Below are 23,075 nucleotides of genomic sequence, written 5' to 3' on the forward strand. Positions count from 1 at the left end.
AGCATGAGATGCCCATCGCTCCTGTAATACTACATCCTGCGTATGTCGCCTATGTAATCTCTGCAAGATAAAGTCCCGTCTCACCGGTACAATCTGTCCAAGTTGCATATCTGTCCTATCTTATGTTTTACTGTTGATCGAATTGTTTGTTGTTGTCGCCGAACTCAGCATATTCCGATATGACGGCGGTCTGTAATTATTCGTGCCTGGACCAGACAATCCAGTGACAGACATATACTTTCATATGGCGATAATTCAACACGTAGCGGATGGTACCCGTCAAGTGTCAAGTCCAATGTCAGATACCATCAGATGCTGGGGGCTAGAAATTGATACACAATATAATACATATTAATCTGCAAAGCCGTTTTCTATCAACAGGCAAACATTAAACACAGTGGTGTGAAACTATCTTTCGTGGACATTGAAATCTTGATTTATCTCTTCAATCCGAACGCAGTGTATGAGAGTGACATATTGTTTAGTCTGAACATATGACCAAAAGAAATACGCTCCATTCAATTCTTTAATCAGAAAGAGCATACATGTCGATGTAAACAATCACACCTAAAGCAGAAGACATGAATATAATTGTTGGACACGCAAAATACTCTAGAAGTTGACAAGAACTGCAATATTTAAGAACAAAAGAAGAAAAGTCGAGAAAATAATAATGAACAAATCAAGAACGACGAATATGACGAATACATTCCACAATGGACCCCCCCTGCACGTGCCGGCATGTCATTCTCCCCAGTAATGTGTATAGTCACTTCAGTCTCTGCAGCTGTGGTCAGTTTGCAACAGCGACGTCACACTCTATACAACATTCACCTGAGTGGAATAAGATGCAGGTTGCCGTGACCCAACCATTAGTGTCAGTACAATACACAGTATTTGTTAACTTTATCAGACATCTTAAAAAATGTATAAATTCTGATTACCTTTCTGCTATTGCAACAACAACTACCCTACGTCTAGGCATTGTATGAGACACAGCAGAATATCTTTGAACAGTATTATAATGGTTCCCCTATTGAGTGCCTCTGTATTTTGACAACCAGTCATACACCTCTTCTATTTTATACCCAACTGGTCCTCGCATGCCCTCATAAACAATCACTCCGTTTAGCACTATGTACAGACGCTCGAACAGACCGCCGTAGTGCTTGTTAGCTTCATCGTCCATGTTGTCCACCACAATCTCACAATCGCAGGGTTCCAGTTCACCCAGGCGCCGAGCTGCTGCGACCCTGTCTTCAAGGGTGTTGTGACGATGGATATCTATATTGTTTCTGAAGAACCACCCATCAGTAGGATGGGCTTCTTCAATGTACACAATCAGAAAATCCGCTAGGTTGGTAAAGTCAGCAACGATCTCTCTGAATCTCGCCATCTTTACCATAAACGGGGGTCAGGTGCAGCTACCGAAGTTCAACACCAGAGGGCGATCTTTCTTCCCGAAATCTAGAAGTTTCTTTCGTGTCTTTCCGTCCATTGGAATCACTTCCGGGTTGGGAGCCTTGCCGTTGAGAGAAGCTGTTTTTAGAAGATCCATGTATCTACATCGGAAGTGGGCACTCAGAAATGTGAAGCTGTGAATGCTTTGTGAGTAATCGTCCCTGCTGAGCCCAGAGCCGTCCATCACGGAGCCGATCCTGTCAACCAGTTCCTTGCGGTAGGACAGGAAGAGACGGGCCAATATTTGTTGCATGAAAAAGAACCCAACCATGTGGCAGCACAGGAAAAATACTCGGAGCATCAAGGTCAAGGATGCCGTTAGAGACGCCATCGTTTTGCCTTTTCTCTGAAAATGTGAAGTCTACGTGAAATAGTGCATGTATGATACACCCGGAAGTAGTTTCAGCATTTGTTAAAAGGCCTCGATATTGAATCTCACAATGTTTCAAAAAGGGAAGCGGCTTACTTTACTGTTATGTTGCGCATTTAATTTTAATTGTTAAAAACATGATAATGATGTGGTTGGAGGCGAGATGAATAGTGCCCACCTGCACAACATACAACGGATATTGACCTTAGATAGTGCTTCCACCCTCCAGAATATCCACCCACTCCCTTCCCACCGCGCCTCACCCTTCCCATCCCTTCTTATTGATTATTCTTTCTTAGAACAATCTGTGGTTCAAAGCAACACTCTTTTTTGCTTATTGACATTACTGTCTGTTCCAGGGGCTTATTTCATATTTCATTATATCATAGGATACATTCGTCGAATGTTTATATAGTTTATTACGTCTGAACACGTGTATACATAAACAATGCCCTTAGAAAGTGGTCAAATATAACATATGTTATATTTGGGATTACACTCACTTAGTAAAGTACAGATTCTAGGACTTTCTTTAATTTGTATTCTATTTTTTGTTGTTGTTGTTTTGTTTTTTTGGTGGGGGAGGTTGAGTCCCATCCGGGATTCGAACCCACACCCTCAGAGTCAAGCACCTCATCGACAGGACACAAAGTCAGCCGCCTAACCTGCTCAGCCACCGCAAATTACAGGACTCATCCCATGGAGTGGGACTCAACCCCCCAAAAAGTATTAGAATCTGTACATTACTAAGAAAGTGTAATCCCAAATATACCAACCATCAAAAGTTTAGACTCACTAATGTAAATGTAGCCACTCACTTCAGTCAACTGTTATGAACTATATTTTGTAAAATAATCCATACAGTTTAAAGGTACTGTTTATACATGAGCTGATGTAGTGTAAAACAAATTCGTGACGTTGAAAAGTTTATTGTCATGTGTTCAATAAATGATGAAACTCGGTGAAAAATGGCGATTCTTTTATCAAAACTTTGCACCCAAACGCAGCTGTTCACATGCATATTTGCACATTTTCAGCAATTTGATGCATGATCCTCGTGCAATTAATCTGCATAAGGTTTGCACGTTTCCCTCAAGTTAGTGGAGAAATTCATCTTCGTTGTAACCATATGTACATACATAACATATAGTGATTGATTTAAGCGAGTCTAAACTTTTGATGGGTAGTATAACATGTCTTACAACGTTTGTAATTTTTTTTATAAAGTTCAAATACTGAGATACGGGATACTGAGCCCCCTCGCCAGTGAGGTACGTACGTGGGATTTTATTTGAAAAAATGTGACAATATATGTAAATGCAGTTGTCTTACTTTACATGGTACACAGGACCTATAGTTTGCCTACCATCACCAAGCCCATCTACTGACACGCACACACAGGCTTGCATAGAGTATTCACACGTCATACACGGGGACACGTTGTCAACTAAAATACACGGCACATTTAATGCAGTGGAATTTGAACAGAAAGATATACTTTAAATACAGGCTGCAATACTACAATAAGGAGACCGGGGGTTAACGATATGTTGTTCCAACCGGCCACCAGTTGGGTTGCTATTTCAACATATGTAAGGTTGGTCATTCCCGATCTCACTCCAGATAATGGAGCGTGGATTTCGGGACATGACGATGAACATATGAAATGTTTAGGAGAAAAGATGAACTTCAACGCGTGCTTACGCTACTGATGACTGTACACATGATCTGGTATGTACTTACAATTTGAAATCTACTTTCAAAACATCAGATGCCCATCGCCCCTTGTAACTACAGCCTGTTGATCGTCACCCCAGGTAAATGTCATGACATGACATTTCTCCCTATGGCAATGACCTCATCCGGCTTAGTTTTATGACTCCTTCAGAAATAACGGTAAAAATCAGCCAGTCATGTGCATCTATACTACGGCCATATCAGCTGTACAACGTTGTGCGATTGTGTGTTCGTGGTTGTTATAAGTGATTACATCACGGTCATTTGTTTAACCTGGGAATATTTACCTGAACACATATAGATCACACCCACTAGCGGACTACTGGCTTCTGATTTGATAATGATACAATGGGCGTTTCGTTGTTGCTTTTGGTCGCTGATGAGGCAGTGTTATACGTGTGCTGTATTGATACTTACTACAAAGTTTATTCCAGGATCATCTGCCTTAGTTTAGACTTATCTTGTTAGAAGGCTAGCTGTTAGCTGTTACCTGTCATCTCACAGTATATCTGAAGTCAACAGAAGGCAAGCATCGCATGTGATGATCATACCTAGCCTATAGCTGCAAGCTGGAATATTACCATCATTGTATTAACACGGAAAAACTGGACAAAGTTTTACCAATATTTTATAACGGTATGTGTTATTGAAAACTGGGAATATTACAGACTAACTGACCACGTTCCTCAATCTTAAACCTGTCAAGGGTCACATTGATAACGAGCATCTGACATAATCCGGGACCAGTATCTATAAAGCTAACAGAACCAAGGTGCATTACGTTTATCTGTCTTTACGGCTGTTTGTATTCCACGCTGGTCAAATCACGTCCGTGCCACATATACCTTCGTGGCATACTCGCGACAGGCCATCGATGCTTTGGTCCAACTAAATGGCATAATCTCAAGTTCACAATAACACCGTTATCGTAAGTTTTATCTGTAAACGCGAATATCTGCGATAACTAGAACAGGTATATAATACGGGGGACAGTCACAAATCATTGGGTGGATGTCTGGTAAATTCACTAAAGTATGTCACCTTGCTTTCGTCAAGTTCGACAAATCTTGACCATTGCTATTCTATATTAACTTTAATCTATTGTAAATACCTTAACTATATGTTACCAGCCTTAGCACTTCTTTCAAGTTGATGTTGAACGACTGTCTCATATACAGTCAAGCACTGTTGTCTCGATATTCATGGGACCAATAAAAAATATCGAGTTATCCGAACTTCGAGACATCCGACCAGGGCATATCATCACATATCACTATGAAAGAAAACAAAACGCTTCTTAGTATGTTTTGATTCGAAACTTTAATCCATTATCAGTAGTGTTTAGTCGTAAACGTGAGTACAGTATATTCTTTATAACTGATTAGGAATGCTTATTAAATGCTGATTAACAGAAGGCTGTTTTGTGTCGACTGTTTAACTATAATGTACGTGAAGACTGCTGTTTTGGGACTGTTTTATAGAATTGTCGCGCATTTTTAACTGTGAAGACTATGCTGTTTTGTGACTGTCATATAATGTATAGAATGTGTCGCGTATTTTAACTATTGTATTACGTGTGAAGACTATGCTGTTTTGTGACTGTCATATAATGTATAGAATGTGTCGGGTATTTTAACTATTGTATTACGTGTGAATACTATGCTGTTTTGTGACTGTCGTATAATGTATAGAATGTGTCGGGTATTTTAACTATTGTATTAGGTGTGAATACTATGCTGTTTTGTGACTGTCATATAATGTATAGAATGTGTCGGGTATTTTAACTATTGTATTACGTGAATACTATGCTGTTTTGTGACTGTCGTATAATGTATAGAATGTGTCGGGTATTTTAACTATTGTATTAGGTGTGAATACTATGCTGTTTTGTGACTGTCGTATAATGTATAGAATGTGTCGGGTATTTTAACTATTGTATTACGTGTGAATACTATGCTGTTTTGTGACTGTCATATAATGTATAGAATGTGTCGCGTATTTTAACTATTGTATTAGGTGTGAATACTATGCTGTTTTGTGACTGTCATATAATGTATAGAATGTGTCGCGTATTTTAACTATTGTATTACGTGTGAATACTATGCTGTTTTGTGACTGTCGTATAATGTATAGAATGTGTCGGGTATTTTAACTATTGTATTACGTGTGAATACTATGCTGTTTTGTGACTGTCGTATAATGTATAGAATGTGTCGGGTATTTTAACTATTGTATTAGGTGTGAATACTATGCTGTTTTGTGACTGTCATATAATGTATAGAATGTGTCGGGTATTTTAACTATTGTATTAGGTGTGAATACTATGCTGTTTTGTGACTGTCATATAATGTATAGAATGTGTCGCGTAGAATGTGTCGGGTATTTTAACTATTGTATTAGGTGTGAATACTATGCTGTTTTGTGACTGTCGTATAATGTATAGAATGTGTCGGGTATTTTAACTATTGTATTAGGTGTGAATACTATGCTGTTTTGTGACTGTCATATAATGTATAGAATGTGTCGCGTATTTTAACTATTGTATTAGGTGTGAATACTATGCTGTTTTGTGACTGTCGTATAATGTATAGAATGTGTCGGGTATTTTAACTATTGTATTAGGTGTGAATACTATGCTGTTTTGTGACTGTCGTATAATGTATAGAATGTGTCGGGTATTTTAACTATTGTATTAGGTGTGAATACTATGCTGTTTTGTGACTGTCGTATAATGTATAGAATGTGTCGGGTATTTTAACTATTGTATTAGGTGTGAATACTATGCTGTTTTGTGACTGTCGTATAATGTATAGAATGTGTCGGGTATTTTAACTATTGTATTAGGTGTGAATACTATGCTGTTTTGTGACTGTCATATAATGTATAGAATGTGTCGGGTATTTTAACTATTGTATTACGTGTGAATACTATGCTGTTTTGTGACTGTCGTATAATGTATAGAATGTGTCGGGTATTTTAACTATTGTATTAGCTGTGTGAATACTATGCTGTTTTGTGACTGTCGTATAGAATGTGTCAATGTATAGAATGTGTCGCGTATTTTAACTATTGTATTACTATTGTATGAATACTATGCTGTTTTGTGACTGTCGTATAATGTATAGAATGTGTCGGGTATTTTAACTATTGTATTACGTGTGAATACTATGCTGTTTTGTGACTGTCGTATAATGTATAGAATGTGTCGGGTATTTTAACTATTGTTTTATTACGTGTGAATACTTTGCTGTTTTGTGACTGTCATATAATGTATAGAGTGTGTCTGGTATTTTAACTATTGTATTACGTGTGAATACTATGCTGTTTTGTGACTGTCGTATAATGTATAGAATGTGTCTGGTATTTTAACTATTGTATTACGTGTGAATACTATGCTGTTTTGTGACTTAGGAGATAAACATCATGTGTTGTATGCATTCGCCAACACATGATGTTTTACTCAGGTATTGACCCGTAAACTGCAGGTGTCCCGTAAACCGAAAGGTCCACACACGTTTTTTGTGTCAGCTCTCATTGACATCGAGTACGGGTACAGCAGTGAAATGTCATCAGCCGGCCGTTTCGGTTGTCTCCCACGGTAGCATCTGGAACTGCTCATTTGTGATCACGTTTGATCACGTTTTTCAACCAATCAGATTAAAGAACACAATGACTTTTGGTTTACAATGGAATATGTATCGTGATGAATTTAGTATGTGTCGTGTGTAACGAATCTACATGTGATGTTTATGTACTTTGATAGCTGATTGCATTGCTAACATGTTCTAATATTTTAATGTTCGTTTATTTACTCAGGTATTGTGTTGTGTGTCGGTTGGTATGCTTTGACTTCTTGCCAAGCGAGCTGATTCCCCAACTCTCGCGTTTTAATAATTATAATATCACGCTATTTGAGAACATTGTTGGATAATTTTAGTCACTGCTGCATTCTCAAGTCTTTCAGAGCTGGGAGGTGTTCTGAATGTTAAGTCAGCACTGTAGATTAGCATGCCGCTCGGCATTGGGTCTTTGGTAATTCACGATAGTCTGGTTATAATAGAAGCCGGCATATTATTCAACTAGCCGACTGAAATTCTATATCAAAATTGTAGTTTAAAATCAGTATGATACATTATTACAGAAAACACATATAAACTTTCCTCTTGATTGTATTTTACTGATTTTTTCGATTTAATGTGTGCTTTGGAAATCGTGGAATTTGAAAATGCAAACTTTATTGGAATATCCTGGTATACTTACTCCTACATAAACAACAAGCGCCGCTGATCGTGACGTGACCATCTGTATGTTAACCTTTCGCGATGCGTTCATATTGAGTCACATATAAACAGAGAGTAAACACAGTGTGGAGGTTTCTACGCCATCTAAAGTAGTAGAGATACGTCCATCACAGAGATATCTGGATGCTTTTCATATCTATACAATCTCTTATAATTTCTTCAGATCACAGATTTCTTTAAAAACAGGAATTGTGTGAAGAAAAACCAGCCTTAGCCTGTTTTCGAAGCTGGAGCAGGCGAGGTGAATACTGTCATCACGGATCATTATGGGTATAATCGTATAATCACTGCATGTTTGTTTTCTTGCCGTTGTACCTTTGAGGCCAAGGAATTTGTATATATTTAAACCGCTGTTGTAATTGGTTGTGTGTGTGTGTCTGTGTGTGTGTCTGTCTCTGTGTGTGTCTGTGTGTGTGTGTGTGTCTGTCTCTGTGTGTCTGTCTCTGTGTGTGTGTGTGTGTCTGTGTGTGTGTGTGTGTGTGTGTGTGTGTGTGTGTGCCTAGTGTGTTGTGTGTCTGTCTCTGTGTGTGTGTGTGTGTGTGTGTGTCTGTGTCTGTGTGTGTGTGTGTGTGTGTGCCTAGTCGATGCGTTCGCACGTCACGTCGATGACCCGGATTCGATTCTCCACATGGGTACAATGTGTGAAGTCTGTTCCTGGTGTCCCCGTACAAATTTCGGTTTATCTATTTGTTTATATATCTGTTTAAAATGTGTGATTCCAATCTGTCTGCACTCAATACTTGCTGTGCCTCTGTGTTTGTCTACGGTTTACCACTACCTAGACAGTTTGTTGACATATCGGGCCGACATACTGTTATATATTTAGTCTTACACGACTCATCATCTCTCTGCTCACCTGTTTAATCTTGATAATGAGGTCGTAAAGGCGACACGGAACTAGTTAGCTCCAGATGTCCAAATGATACATTAGATTACTGTTGTTGTATTACTACACCTGTCACCATTACATGCATAGTATGATGAATTAAAAACTGACACAGATTGGTTCAAATCTCGTGGAACAATAATTGACCATTAAACATCGTCTGTCATTACCAGTTGTTTGTTACGATATTCAAAACTTGTTTTATGAATGGAAAAAGAAGAACGAATTGTCATTATAATTCAATCGCCGATGTCTTGATGTCCTAAAACGAGAACACACGTAATGTCCTCAAACGAGAACACGCCTTTCAACTATCAACGTTGGTTACTGTAAACAAAACTTAGAATTTATTCTCAACACGACAAATGTCTTACCTCTTCAGCCACACTGCCGCAGTGGTTCTGTCTCAGCTAGGAGAGCTGGGACACTATTCTGGCATAACCTACTTCCTTTCATGAACAAGTCGGTTATGGACACGTAAGCTATGTTCGATAAGGTCATAGGTCCTCAGATGACTCCTCCCACCCACAAGGCACGGTGACCGGATGATGACGGCATGTTCCCAGACCCTGACGAGTGTATTATATGAGAGTCAAGCTGAAATCCAGAATGCCTCAAGACAGACATCGAAACTTGCTTTGGACGCCTTTTGAATTTTATTATTCATCCATGAATTGTTTGTAGATATATATCTCTAAATAATATTGTATTTCTGGGACTAAATGCCAGTCTAAAGTGATAGCAACAGTAACACAAATGGAGCCTATTAATGTATTGTTACAGTAGAACATCTCCACTAAAATATTTACGTCTCCAACAGAACAGTTATTTCTTGAAAAGCGCACCTTGTAATGTTGTCATCACTGTAAGCAGTGCTCCTTATCGCAGGGATGTGTTTTATCACATTGTAGGTAGCTGCTCACATGCAGTTGTCTGTTACATTGGCGGTTCCAGAGGGGGTTTCAGGGGGTTCGAACCCCCTGAACCCCCTCCCTTTCAAAATTCCTGGATCCGCCCATGTGTTATACCTCTAGGTCCCCGTTTGTGTAGATACTCAACATTAATGGTTATATTCATCATTAAAAGAAACATTTTGAACAATCGGTGTAAACAAACAACACTGGAAATTCACGAAAGAGACCGTCAAAGTGCGTATAGTATAGGTGACGCGAGTTGGTTAAAACCAGTAACAAGCATCTTACCTGTTCGATGGAAGCCAAAGCTCCACTTGTCTACAAGTAGAAACGGTTCCATGTTATGGTTGTTGCGAAATCTCTTACATAAATGTTGGACTTAAACGTGTCTTTAAACACATGACTGATATCGTTCGTAGTTGCCTGTATTTCACAGACTAATGTATGTACTTCAATGCAGGTATTTCACAATAGTTTGAATGGAAACTTCCCGACTGTTATCGCAGACAAAGAGATTCATTCAGAACAGATGATATACAATAGGGACAATTCAAAAGCATCCCTACTATATATTTTTGGAAAAAAGAAATGTTACATAATGTATGGCACTATTCAAGCATCGAGGGAATTGTGAAATCATTACACCGTACCTCTTTAGGGAACTGACAACAACCTGGTCCATGGAAATGCGAAATTTGAGGTGAAACATCTCTAGACCAGCTCTAGATTGTAAGTGCCATTAACTGTCCTGCTTAGCATTATTTGATATGCACAAAATAATATTACCGTGGGTATTTTTGTGTAAACAAGGCCAGAAATTGCAAACATCTGTTAACACCATATTACCCTAGCGTGACTACACTATAAGACATGATTGGAATTCAGTTCGCATTGGCCGGAACAAGTTGTGGATCAGAAACCATTTTATCAAGAATAATATATTCCAAGATCGTGTTATTCTGGTTGCAGCATTTACCATATATATTTGAAATATTGACAACCAGTATGTACGCATGTAAATGTAAACATTAATGTAGACAACACCGAATGATCTTTTTAAATATACTTGTGTAACAGATTACAAACATAAGTAAGTTAGACGGTGACCTATTCTGTATATTAAGTGTGTGTAATAACGTGAATACACAATGCCATTTTAAATGGGGTCAAATGTGAATGCTTCCCTTCACAAAGCCGTAGTGGCTGAGTGGGTTAGATCACTGACTTTGTGTGGTGGCGATTAGGCGCCTGATTCTGAGAGTGTGGGTTCGAATCCCAAAGAACTAGAATCAGTATTTACTGAGAAAGTGTAATCCCAGATATAACATGTTACCTGTGTAATAACATGATTGAATTGACAATGCCCGAATGAGATAACCGTCCCTTTTGTTCTAAGATCAAAAGGTTCCAGATCAGTGAAGCGATATAATCCCCAAGAACGAAAGGTCCACCTGTAATTTAGTTCCCTTTGAGATTTGGTCACCAGCAAAAAAGAAAATGAAGGTGTAAATTATCACCATTTTATTTATAATTTCATCGCATATTTACTGGATATTTTAATAAATACTTACTTACAAGTAGATTGACATATGATTTTTCACATTTACTAATGGAAAGATATCTATTATATTATTAATATACACTGATGGACTTTTATGGCCGATAAGGCACAAAACACGATCAACATAGTCGTGAATAGAAATGTTTCTTGTTTCAAGTTCATTCTTGAAAGTAAAGATACCTGAATGTATCTACGTTTTCTAGGTGGTGGCCTGGCACCGCCTTGCAGTTGAAGAATACAGGATTCGATCCAGACCGGTTCCTTCTTAAAACAAGTCTATGATTTTGTAGATGTTAGGGTGGCTCTCTGTCAACACATTCAGCTTTCTGTGCCGCCCCTCAGCATGGTTGGTCATTCGTGACTCTTCTGTTGCACAGTGGTTCCATGTTGCCGTGGTCACCCTCCACACAGTTGGTTGTCACGTAGTCGTCGGTGAAGCTGTTGATGTTGTTACCGGGTGGAGCATTTTCTAGGGCATGGAACCACACGTCACTGACAGTGTGCACGGGGACAAGTGGAAGGGACATAGTTCTCTTCACTAACATCCTTTTAGTTCGACGTCAGGAAAGATGGCGAGGAAGGCACTCTGGACGGCAGTTTCAAAGTCAGTAAGGAGCGTTCATAATTTATGGCTATGGTGGGGTAGGTAGGAGGGTGGGTGATGATTTTTATGGAGGAGCATGTACAATGTTTGCAGTACATAAAGTTCAGTTCAGACGGGAATTTTATAATTAAGTGGACCAAATATAACATGTTGCAAACAATTAAAAAAAAAGAATCACATGCACTTTGTATTATATTACTGATATATCCCATAAACAGTTCAGGGCCCCGTTCCTCAAAGCAATCGTAGCGCTAAGTTGATCGTAACTCCTATACTTTAACATAGATATACGACTGTCCGTAGCGCTACGATCGCTATCAGGAACGGGGCCCTGAACACTACTTAAAACATCATTGTTAATTTAGAATTATATTTCAAAAGTTACAATGACGAAAGCAGATGTTCAGAATGTTGTATCAAACTGGCGCTGGAAAAATATGTTTCGTTGGTTGAGGTCAGCTGTTGCATGCTAGGTACATGCAGCATTCAACACCTACACTTGTTCCAGTGCCTCCCCCTTGTTATTGGGACAAAGTTCATAACACTTGTTTAATGAATTTAGCGGTTTTATTATAAATATACCTGAACAACTGACAACATAACGTGAATGTGTAAAACACATACATGTATAGAAATTGAATTGGATGAACTTTCAGTGCAATTATCCGTAAACCTCTTTGTCCCCTCAGACTTAACATAACGTTTGCAAATGGACTAAATGAGACAGTTTCAGAATGTTACATTAGCATAAACACTTGGAAGAAAACCAGTTACTCGATAGTAATATCCGTTTACTAGTTCCACTATTATATGATTCACTATTGTTTCGCCTCATGTGCGGTTACCTACCGTGGCATAGTCCATTACTGAATAAACACAGCAAACTTATCAGGTTGTCCCTTTCACGAATTAAGGGGTTTGGTCGAAAGTATACTGAATATAACGATAATGTGTAAAATATACACAGCAAATTATGAACTGTCACAGACAACCACAGACCCAATTTGTAATGCATAAATACCCATAGCCCCGCATGTGCCATCAGACATGCTACAGGAATACTAGTAATGTACCATGGCGGCCATTGCCACCGCGGTATAATATATACTGCTTTCCTCGATGCCAGCCAACTACTGAAAATTGACGTAAACATAAGTAAGTAAACTAAAAATCTGCACATCTTGGAAAACCTCCCATGAGCTTTTTCTCAGCCTATAATTTCGGTAAAATATTCAATTTTTTATCACCACGAAGTAACCTCTTGCTCCGTCTGATACAGATACATTCAGTAAACATTGATAGTGTTGTATACTTGAAGTGTTGCCCCCAAGAGTTCAAAACCGATCATAACTTCTACAGGAAACAATGAACTCGTAAATCTAACGTAATCCTATTTAAAGCACAAAGGACAGCCCAGATGATAAATAGCCATCTCCGTGGAAAGAGCTCGCGCATAGAAAGCGAAAGCTCGGTTTGATTCCCTGGTTAAAAGTGAACTTTTTGTTACCCTGCCTGGCGCAGTGAGTCTGATCAACCTGACTGCTTATACTGCGTCTAAGTCGTGCATACATGTTACTCTGGGACATGATTATCAGTCTGAACCTATACTGCACACATACACGCACGCACACACGCACACGCACACACGCAAGCGCGACTCTGAATAGTTACACTGGTCATGAACGCTGCCTAAAACATAATTTAATCGAATTCAACATAAGCCAAACGTGTACAGAGTAACGCCCCTTCTCCAAAGTAAAATCCTGCTATTAGTGATTGAGTGAGTGAGTTTAGTTTTACGCCCCACTCAGCAATATTCCAGCTATATGGCGGCGGTCTGTAAATAATCGAGTCTGGACCCGACAATCCAGTGATCAACAGCATGAGCATCGATCTCCGCAATTGGGAACCGATGTGTCAACCAAGTCAGCGAGTCTGACCACGGCCCGATCCCGTTAGACGCCTCTTACGACAAGCATGGGTTACTGAAGATCAATATTCTAACCCGGACCTTCACGGGTATCCTGCTATCAAATACACCAAACTGTTTTGTGCTGAGCGGGGCATTTGTTATTTCAGTTTCTAGAACATGATGGAATATTTATGTCAACCACCGAATGTCCTTGGTGACTGAACTGTGGACAATGGCTACAGACATGGCCAAGGTTAACATACACAGTAGTGTTGGAGAGTGGGGATCTAGGGGTGACTGACGTCACCGATCCCCGAATGCTACACATTAAATGTATTCTACGCACGAATCAAAGGTCACCTAGATACCTGATTGTGTATGATGTTTCTCATCAACCATACCTCCAGGAACACAAAGAAGGTTTAAAATGCTGATATATTCAGTGCATGTGAACGTTAGACATCGTTACGTATTTCTGTACGTCAAACTGATAAAAACGTCTAAGTCGCACACACTAAACGGACTCAGCCACTTTGGAGTGATATCACTGTACTGTTATGTACGGAGCGTAATAATGAGTCTTTCAGTCTTCCAGGATGGTGAGGTGAGGTGAGGTGAGGTGAGGTGAGGTGAGGTGAAATTTGGTTTAACGTCGTGCTTGAGAATATTTCGCTCATATGACGACGTGCATGCGTGTGTATGTGTATGTGCGGCTGCTTGTACAAGCCCAGACTGAAGCTGGTTTTATAGTGCTAGCCCTCTGAGATACCATGCCGCAGTGAAGCATGAATACCCCACTCAGACACATTGTACTGACTCCGAGCCGACCAGTCCTTGTTGTACCCATTAATGCCGAGCGCCAGGCAGGGACCAACAAGTACCATATTTTAACGTCTTTTGGTATGACGCGGCCGGGGATCGAACCCGCGACCTTCTGCTCTCCGGGCGGACGCTCTAACTAAACCACAGAGGCGGTCCAATATTATAGGAAATGGTAGTGTTTGCAACATATACATCAAATCCAAGCACCTGCTAAACACTGGTACGTGTAACGGGGATGTTAAGGATGAGGAGGTGGACTAAAATATCCTAATTCAACATCATGCTCCATACATGTTAATCTGCATAATACAGCAGGCGAGGTGATGGTGGTAAATACAAGGTTACGAAAATATAGACAGTCACTACCCGTTAAATCATACTGAGACCATATTCTCCTTGTCCTGTCCCTTTCAATAACACTGAGGGCCATATTGGCCTTGTCCTGTCCCTTTCAATAACACTGAGGGCCATATTGGCCTTGTCATGTCCCTTTCAATAACACTGAGGGCCATATTGGCCTTGTCCTGTTGCTTTCAATAACACTGAGGGCCATATTGGCCTTGTCATGTCCCTTTCAATAACACTGAGGGCCATATTGGCCTTGTCCTGTTCCTTTCAATAACACTGAGGGCCATATTGGCCTTGTCCTGTCCCTTTCAATAACACTGAGGGCCATATTGGCCTTGTCCTGTTCCTTTCAATAACACTGCGGGCCATATTGGCCTTGTCCTGTCCCTTTCAATAACACTGAGGGCCATATTGGCCTTGTCCTGTTCCTTTCAATAACACTGAGGCCATATTGGTCGTGTCCTGTCCCTTTCAATAACACTTAGGGTCATATTGGCCTTGTCCTGTTCCTTTCAATAACACTGAGGCCATATTGGTCGTGTCCTGTCCCTTTCAATAACACTAAGGGCCATATTGGCCTTGTCCTGTCCCTTTCAATAACATTGAGGGCCATATTGGCCTTGTCCTGTTGCTTTCAATAACACTGAGGGCCATATTGGCCTTGTCCTGTTCCTTTCAATAACACTGAGGGACATATTGGCCTTGTCCTGTCCCTTTCAATAACACTGAGGGCCATATTGGCCTTGTCCTGTTCCTTTCAATAACACTGAGGCCATATTGGTCGTGTCCTGTCCCTTTCAATAACACTGAGGGCCATATTGGCCTTGTCCTGTCCCTTTCAATAACACTGCGGGCCATATTGGTCGTGTCCTGTCCCTTTCAATAACACTGAGGCCATATTGGCCTTGCCCTGTCTCGTTCAATAACAGTGAAGCCATATCGGCCTTGTCTTGTCTCGTTCAATAAGAGTGAAGCTATATTGGCTTTGTCCTATCTCGTTCAATAACAGCGATGCCATATTGGCCTTGTCCTGTCTCGTTCAATAACAGTGAAGCTATATTGGCCTTGTCCTGTCTCGTTCAATAACACAGAGGCCATATTGGCCTTGTCCTGTCTCGTTCAATAACAGTAACAGTGAAGCCATTGGCCTTGTCCTGTCCCGTTCAATACCACTGAGGCCATATTGGCTTTGTCCTGTCTCGTTCAATAACACTGAGGCCATATTGGCCTTGTCCTGTCTCGTTCAATAACACTGAGGCCATATTGGCCTTGTCCTGTCTCGTTCAATAACAGTGAAGCCATATTGGCCTTGTCCTGTTCCTTTCAATAACACTGAGGCCATATTGGCTGTGCCCTGTCTCGTTCAATAACAGTGAAGCCATATTGGCCTTGTCCTGTCTCGTTCAATAACAGTGAAGCCATATTGGCCTTGTCCTGTCTCGTTCAATAACAGTGAAGCCATATTGGCCTTGTCCTGTCTCGTTCAATAACACTGAGGCCATATTGGCTTTGTCCTGTCTCGTTCAATAACAGTGAAGCCCTATTGGCCTTGCCCTGTCCCGTTCAATAACACCGAGGCCATATTGGCTGTGCCCTGTCTCGTTCAATAACAGTGAAGCCATATTGGCCTTGTCCTGTCTCGTTCAATAACAGTGAAGCCATATTGGCCTTGTCCTATCTCGTTCAATAACAGTGAAGCCATATTGGCCTTGTCCTGTCCCGTTCAATAACACTGAGGCCATATTGGCTTTGTCCTATCCAGTTGAATAGGACTGAGGCAGTATTGGACACGTCATGTCCCATTAAAAAAACTCTGAGGCAATATCGGCCTTGTCCTGTTTGCAGTTCAGGTAAGCCTTTATCGCACATTCAAGTTATGTCGAGCAGTTTGCCCACTCAGGTTTTGCCGAGTCATTTGTCGCCATTGTCTCTGACCTACATAGGTGCGAGAATTAGACCTATTGACAGTGACTGGAGAAGGTTAGAATATATCTGTATTTACAACATAGGGCTCAAGCACGATAGAGTTTAGTTTTCTGACGTGTTGCAGACATCTAGGAAAATGCCCTTATTAAATGCATCTCGCTAAAGAACAAAGAAAACTCGTTATTAGAGGAGAATGCTAGAAAACTGCAATAAAATGACTGGGTGAAAGATAAAGTCATCAGAATCATGTACCCCAATTTTTAATTCAAAAGTATTATTTATTCATATTTTAATCGCGAAAACTGTTATCTGAGCTTCGGCCATTATGCACATTCCGCTGACAACTCACGTGACCTTTTCACTCGTGACGTCATATATGACAAAGGTCGGACATATTGCCTAAGGCCAAGCCCTACAGTAATGTAAACCGCATTTTTCTGTCGTTTTTGTAAATGGTAAGATGGTGTATTGTGTTGTCTGGGGATGCACGGCGTCCTGGAATAATGTAAAGATTATTTCTTCCGTTTTCCAAGTGAAAACACAGATTTAGGTTGGAGAAACATTTGGATTCACAGGTGTCAATAGGCACGGGACGTGACGGGAGTTGCAAAATGGCATAAAATAAAATCTGTAGTGGGTCCTAAATGTGCAGTTTGAAGATTAGTAGTATGTGTAGCAGGGATATGGATAACAGTCTGCTGAACCAGGGTGAAACATAATGATATGCATTGAAATGAAGCAAGTTAAAAGAATCTGCCTGTTATAACTTATATGTTTCCTGCAGACTAAGTGCTGATGGTGTAAAATCCTGAACAAATACAGTAATTCTCTGAAAGTTGTTATTAGTCCTCTACTGTTCTACTGTACTATATCATTGGAATATCCTGTCTTGTGAGGGGCATTAATTAGGGATCTACCCTGCACGTTTTGGGTGGACGACTAGCGAAGTGCCCCCAAATGGACGTTTTGGACACTTCCATGTTTTCAAGAGATTTCCATACTTGTTGAATAGTTTAATTCTATTTTCTGGTCCTTTTGGGACTCTGCTTGGGTTTACTTTTGCTTCAAACGGTTTGTTAAAGATTGAGATTTACCAGTCAATTAAATTTAACAACCGGTGCGGTTATCACTTAAAAATAGATTCATTTCGACTACCGATTATTCAAAACTACCGTAAACAGCTGGGTGAGATGAGGTGAAATGAGGTGAGGTGAGGAGAAGTGGGGTTTAACGTCGCACTTAAGAATATTTTGCTCATATGACGACGTGCATGCGTGTGTATGTGTGGATGCTTGCACTAGCCCAGACTTAAGTTGGTTTTAAAGTGTTAGCCCACTGAGATACCATGCCGCAGCTAAGCATACCCCACTCAAACATATTGTACTGACTCCGAGCCGACCAGTCCTTGTTGTACCCATTTATGCCGAGCGCCAGGCAGTGACCAACAAGTACCATGTCTTAACGTCTTTTGGTATGAAGCGGCCGGGGATCGAACCCGCGATCTTCCGCTCTCCGGGCGGACGCTTTAACCACTACACCACGCACGGAGGCGGTTCTCAAAGAGCTGGGAACAGACATAGAAGAAAAACGTTCCTGAGTTTAAACATCTGTCTGCATACATTGCAGACGTGTCTCGATACGATTCAATTGATATCGCGGCAAGGTGCTTGAAAACTGTTTGAAATTCTGATATAGAACGTCACGATTGCTGGTTTTCAGTTCCACGTTTCTCCCAGTCCTGTTTCTTTATCGAACACGTTAATTTGCAATTCAGAATTAGAAAACACACACAACGTTTCGATATAAATATATTTTTCCTCGACCCTGTTAAGCAACCAGATACAGACGTAGTACAAGGTATTTAACTTATATATAATCACTGGAAAAGAATATCCAGTCTCTACCGTCCTCAAAAAGGGTTCAGTTTGGTGGAAAAGACAAAATAGCTGTGAAAATGATATGAATAGACCACTGAAAATCAGTTATAATACAAGGTGTTCGCGAAAACCGGTAGCACAATTTGCCATCGACTCAATCTACTTAGTAGACAAGACATACCTTCCAGCAACTCTCACGTCTCGGTGCTCTCCTAGTGTGTGGATGCCGCCAAACAGCTGCTGCAACATATGCTGTCGCGTATGTTCTAGATACAATATATATCATTACCTTTCTACTAAAGTCCGAAAACCTATTATACTTACATCTATGAAAAGTGAAATATTACCAGTAATGTAATTAACAGGCGACAATAATCTGGTCCCGCATCCTGATAAACGGAATGCTGTGAAACCACGCTTACCAACGATCCATATCTTATGACGAGTCAATAAAGTATATCATTAATATTAATTCGGGTAATGCATCTTGCCATAACTTTCATTTTCAATTTGCACGGTGTCTCGGTGAAGCTGGTACTGTTCCTGGTAGTTTCTGGGGGCTTCCACCAGGCTCCAGGTGTCTCGGTGAAGCTGGTACTGTTCCTGGTAATTTCTGGAGGCTTCCACCAAGCTCCAGGTGACTCGGTGGTACTGTTCCTGGTAATTTCTGGGGACTTCCACCAAGCTCCAGGTGTCTCGGTGAAGCTGGTACTGTTCCTGGTAATTTCTGGGGACTTCCACCAAGCTCCAGGTGCCTGGGTGAAGCTGGTACTGTTCCTGGTAATTTCTGAGGACTTCCACCAGGCTCCAGGTGTCTGGGTGAAGCTGGTACTGTTCCTGGTAATTTCTGGGGACTTCCACCAGGCTACAGGTGTCTGGGTGAAGCTGGTACTGTTCCTGGTAATTTCTGGTTCCACCAGGCTTGTCTGGGTGAAGCTGGTACTGTTCCTGGTAATTTCTGGGGACTTCCACCAGGCTACAGGTGTCTGGGTGAAGCTGGTACTGTTCCTGGTAATTTCTGAGGACTTCCACCAGGCTACAGGTGTCTGGGTGAAGCTGGTACTGTTCCTGGTAATTTCTGAGGACTTCCACCAGGCTACAGGTGTCTTGGTGAAGCTGGTACTGTTCCTGGTACTTTCGGGGGGCTTCCACCAGGCTACAGGTGTCTGGGTGAAGCTGGTACTGATCCTGGTAATTTCTGGGGGCTTCAACCAAGCTCCAGGTGTCTAGGTGAAGCTGGTACTGTTCCTGGTACTTTCTGGGGCTTCCACCAGGCTACAGGTGTCTGGGTGAAGCTGGTACTGTTCCTGGTAATTTCTGGGGGCTTCCACCAGGCTACAGGTGTCTTGGTGAAGCTGGTACTGTTCCTGGTACTTTCGGGGGGCTTCCACCAGGCTACAGGTGTCTGGGTGAAGCTGGTACTGATCCTGGTAATTTCTGGGTGATTCCACCAGGCTACAGGTAACTAGGTGACCAACGGCCGACATCAACACATACAGGGCGTTCCAACTACACACCTCAGTTCATTCAGTCAGCACGTTAACACACACGCTTGGCTTCCGTGGCAGAGCCGCATGGGCCTTTGTTTGCCACATGAGCTTCCTGACCAAAACTAGCATGTCAAGTCCGGAACTGTGTACGTTAAACTATGTTTCGAATATATTCGGGAACTATAACGTCAAATATTTAACGTCATCTAACACGCTTTGCAAGATTGTTTCTTATTTGTCTTGGTTTTTTTGTTCGCTTCAGGCAGCATTCGGAACTATTCCAGCTATATAAAGGCGCTTTGAACAAACACGAGCCTCAACCTGACTACTTTGCGGCATCCGGCGTACCAAATGGGATGAGCACCCTCATGTTTGGTTGTGTTTAAGAAATACCAAAGGAACGTTAACACGCACGGTACCAAAACAAAGGTATTGTCCCCGTTACCCTGCACTCAGTGGATGTTATTATTCTAATCTGCTTATTGTTAACGTTCAATTTGGGATCTATAAGCAGGCTGATTTATCAGTTGACCAGTTTGTATCATTAAAGTCTGTATCTGCATATGCATCTGCATATTTTTAATAACGTGGGCCTCCCGTGAAGATCCGTGTTACAGCAACCCATGTTTGTCGCAAGTGGCAACTACCATCGTCGGGTGGTCAGGCTCGCTGACGTGGTTTATTAGTCTGTCTCACAGTCCCTGAACCACATTATTTTCCCTACTGCCAAGCCCTCTCGGCAGTGCTAAAGCTCTCAATAAAGCAAGTCTAGATTTCCTCAGGTTCTGAGTATCTGGTCTCCCTGGGGCTCCTTTTCAATTTAAATGGGCTTGTTTGTTACTATCAAAATTATATATATTCAGAGACTAAGCATTAGTCTAGTGGTTTATGTATGTCGTTGTATCCCTATTGCGTAGATCAATGTTCATGATGTCAGTGACTTTATCACCTGAGTTCATCATTTACAGACCGCCGTTATTGAGCTGGAACAATGCAGAGTGCAAAGTTTAGCAGCAAACAAACAGAGCATTAGCAGGTATGGATAAAACGATAATATATACTTTTTGAAGTTTTGTATATACCACAACTTCTTAAGTTTAAGTCTGCCCCTAGGCTGGACTGATTCTTGCAAGAAAATGTAAATATGCTTTATCCCACGCTATCATCCTGGATCCCCGAATCAGATAAACCGCTTGGATCCATCTACGAATCAGATAAACCGTATTGATCCATTCAGGATTCAGATAAACTGCTTGGATCAAGCTAACTGCTTGGATCCAGGAATCAGATAAACCGTTTGGATCCATGAATGAGATAAACCGCATGAATCCAGATACACCGCTTGGATCCAGGAATCAGATACCCTGCTTGGATCCAGGAATCAGATAAACTGCTTGGATCCAGGAATCAGATAAACAGCACGGAGCCATCCAGGAATCAGATAAACTGCTTGGATCCAGATACCCTGCTTGGATCCTGTAATTAGATAAACCGCTCGGATCCAGGAATCAGATACACCACTTGGATCCTGTTATTAGATAAACCGCTCGGATCCAGGAATCAGATACACCACTTGGATCCTGTAATTAGATAAACCGCTCGGATCCAGGAATCAGATACACCACTTGGATCCTGTAATTAGATAAACCGCTCGGATCCAGGAATCAGATACACCACTTGGATCCTGTAATTAGATAAACCGCTCGGATCCAGGAATCAGATACACCACTTGGATCCTGTAATTAGATAAACCTCTCGGATCCAGGAATCATATAAACTGCTTGCATCCATGAATTGGATAAACCTCTTGGATCCAGGAATCGGATACATCACTTGGATCCAGGAAACATATAAACTGCTTGCATCCTGGAATCAGACACACTGCTTGGATCCAGGAATCAGATATATTGCATGGATCCTGTAATCATATTAACAGATTGGACCCAGGAATCAGACACACTGCTTGGATCCACGAATCAGATAAGCTGTATGTATCCAGGAATCAAATAAACTGCTTGGATTTAGGTATGAGATACACCGCTTGGACCCAAGAATCAGATACACAACTTGGATCAGATAAACTGCTTGCATCCAGTGATCGGATAAACCGCATGGATCTAGGAATCAGATACACTGCTTGGATCCACTAATCAGATAAACTGTATGGATCGATATACATCGCATTGAAGTCTTAACCGGCAGACAAATGGATTGCACAGCTACAATAAATTTATAAAGCAGCCTTAAAATCCAACACGTCCAGGGTGCCGTTCCACTAACCGATCTTAGCCCTATGCCAGTCGTAAACCCCTAAAATCCCAATCTTAGTGTGACGTTACGATCGGCATACCGTTCCACTAACCAATCTTACCTAAGTCAATCGTAAAGTTATGATTCAAAGTCTAAGTTGCTCATGACCAACTTAGGATAGCTAAAATCAATCGTAGAGAAACCAAAATGGTGGCTTTCCTATTCTGTGTGAAAAATAAGAGCGAGCATTTCACCGTGAGCGTCCCCTAAAGTCCCCCATGAAATGAATTTGTATATTTCTGTGATGTAAACAAACACTGCGCTGAACAAGCCTTTACAAATGTCAGGCCAGTCTGACCACTGTCGTCATGGGAACACAACCGAGCGAGTCGGTGTAACACATTTGTACAACAATATTGCAACGTCATGGTTAAGAATAGGGACAGCCGTGAAGTGAACAATGTTCTGAAGCAAAAAGATACAAATATGCTTGATTTCACTGCGCATATTTGGTGGGGGATTCTAAAGGCAGGCCGCGTGTTATTCAAGACCACTAACAGATTCTACATACGTCATAGCCTCGTCACGCCTTGTTTATTCTGATTGACAAGGTTCA

At 41.1% G+C, this 23,075-nt stretch overlaps 1 protein-coding gene and 1 long non-coding RNA gene across 2 annotated transcripts; one reads left to right on the forward strand and one right to left on the reverse strand.

Moving 5' to 3' along the window:
- Nucleotides 1–512: 512 nt before the first annotated feature.
- LOC124254846 (thyroxine 5-deiodinase-like) lies at nucleotides 513–3,795 on the reverse strand. Its single transcript, XM_046688700.1, has 2 exons — nucleotides 3,575–3,795; nucleotides 513–1,807 (listed from the first exon to the last, which is right to left on the reverse strand). The coding sequence occupies exon 2, from the start codon at nucleotides 1,790–1,792 to the stop codon at nucleotides 1,034–1,036; it is 759 nt and encodes a 252-aa protein (XP_046544656.1). The 5' UTR covers nucleotides 1,793–1,807; nucleotides 3,575–3,795; the 3' UTR covers nucleotides 513–1,033.
- A 16,155-nt stretch (nucleotides 3,796–19,950) lies between these two features.
- On the forward strand, nucleotides 19,951–21,649 carry LOC124254851. Its single transcript, XR_006892572.1, has 2 exons — nucleotides 19,951–20,638; nucleotides 21,178–21,649. It is a non-coding gene; the product is annotated as an uncharacterized LOC124254851 (long non-coding RNA).
- The last annotated feature ends 1,426 nt before the right edge of the window (nucleotides 21,650–23,075 follow it).

The sequence above is a fragment of the Haliotis rubra genome, unplaced genomic scaffold, assembly GCF_003918875.1.
Source record: "Haliotis rubra isolate DU_JTF1 unplaced genomic scaffold, ASM391887v1 Scf115, whole genome shotgun sequence".
Lineage (NCBI taxonomy): Eukaryota > Metazoa > Mollusca > Gastropoda > Lepetellida > Haliotidae > Haliotis > Haliotis rubra.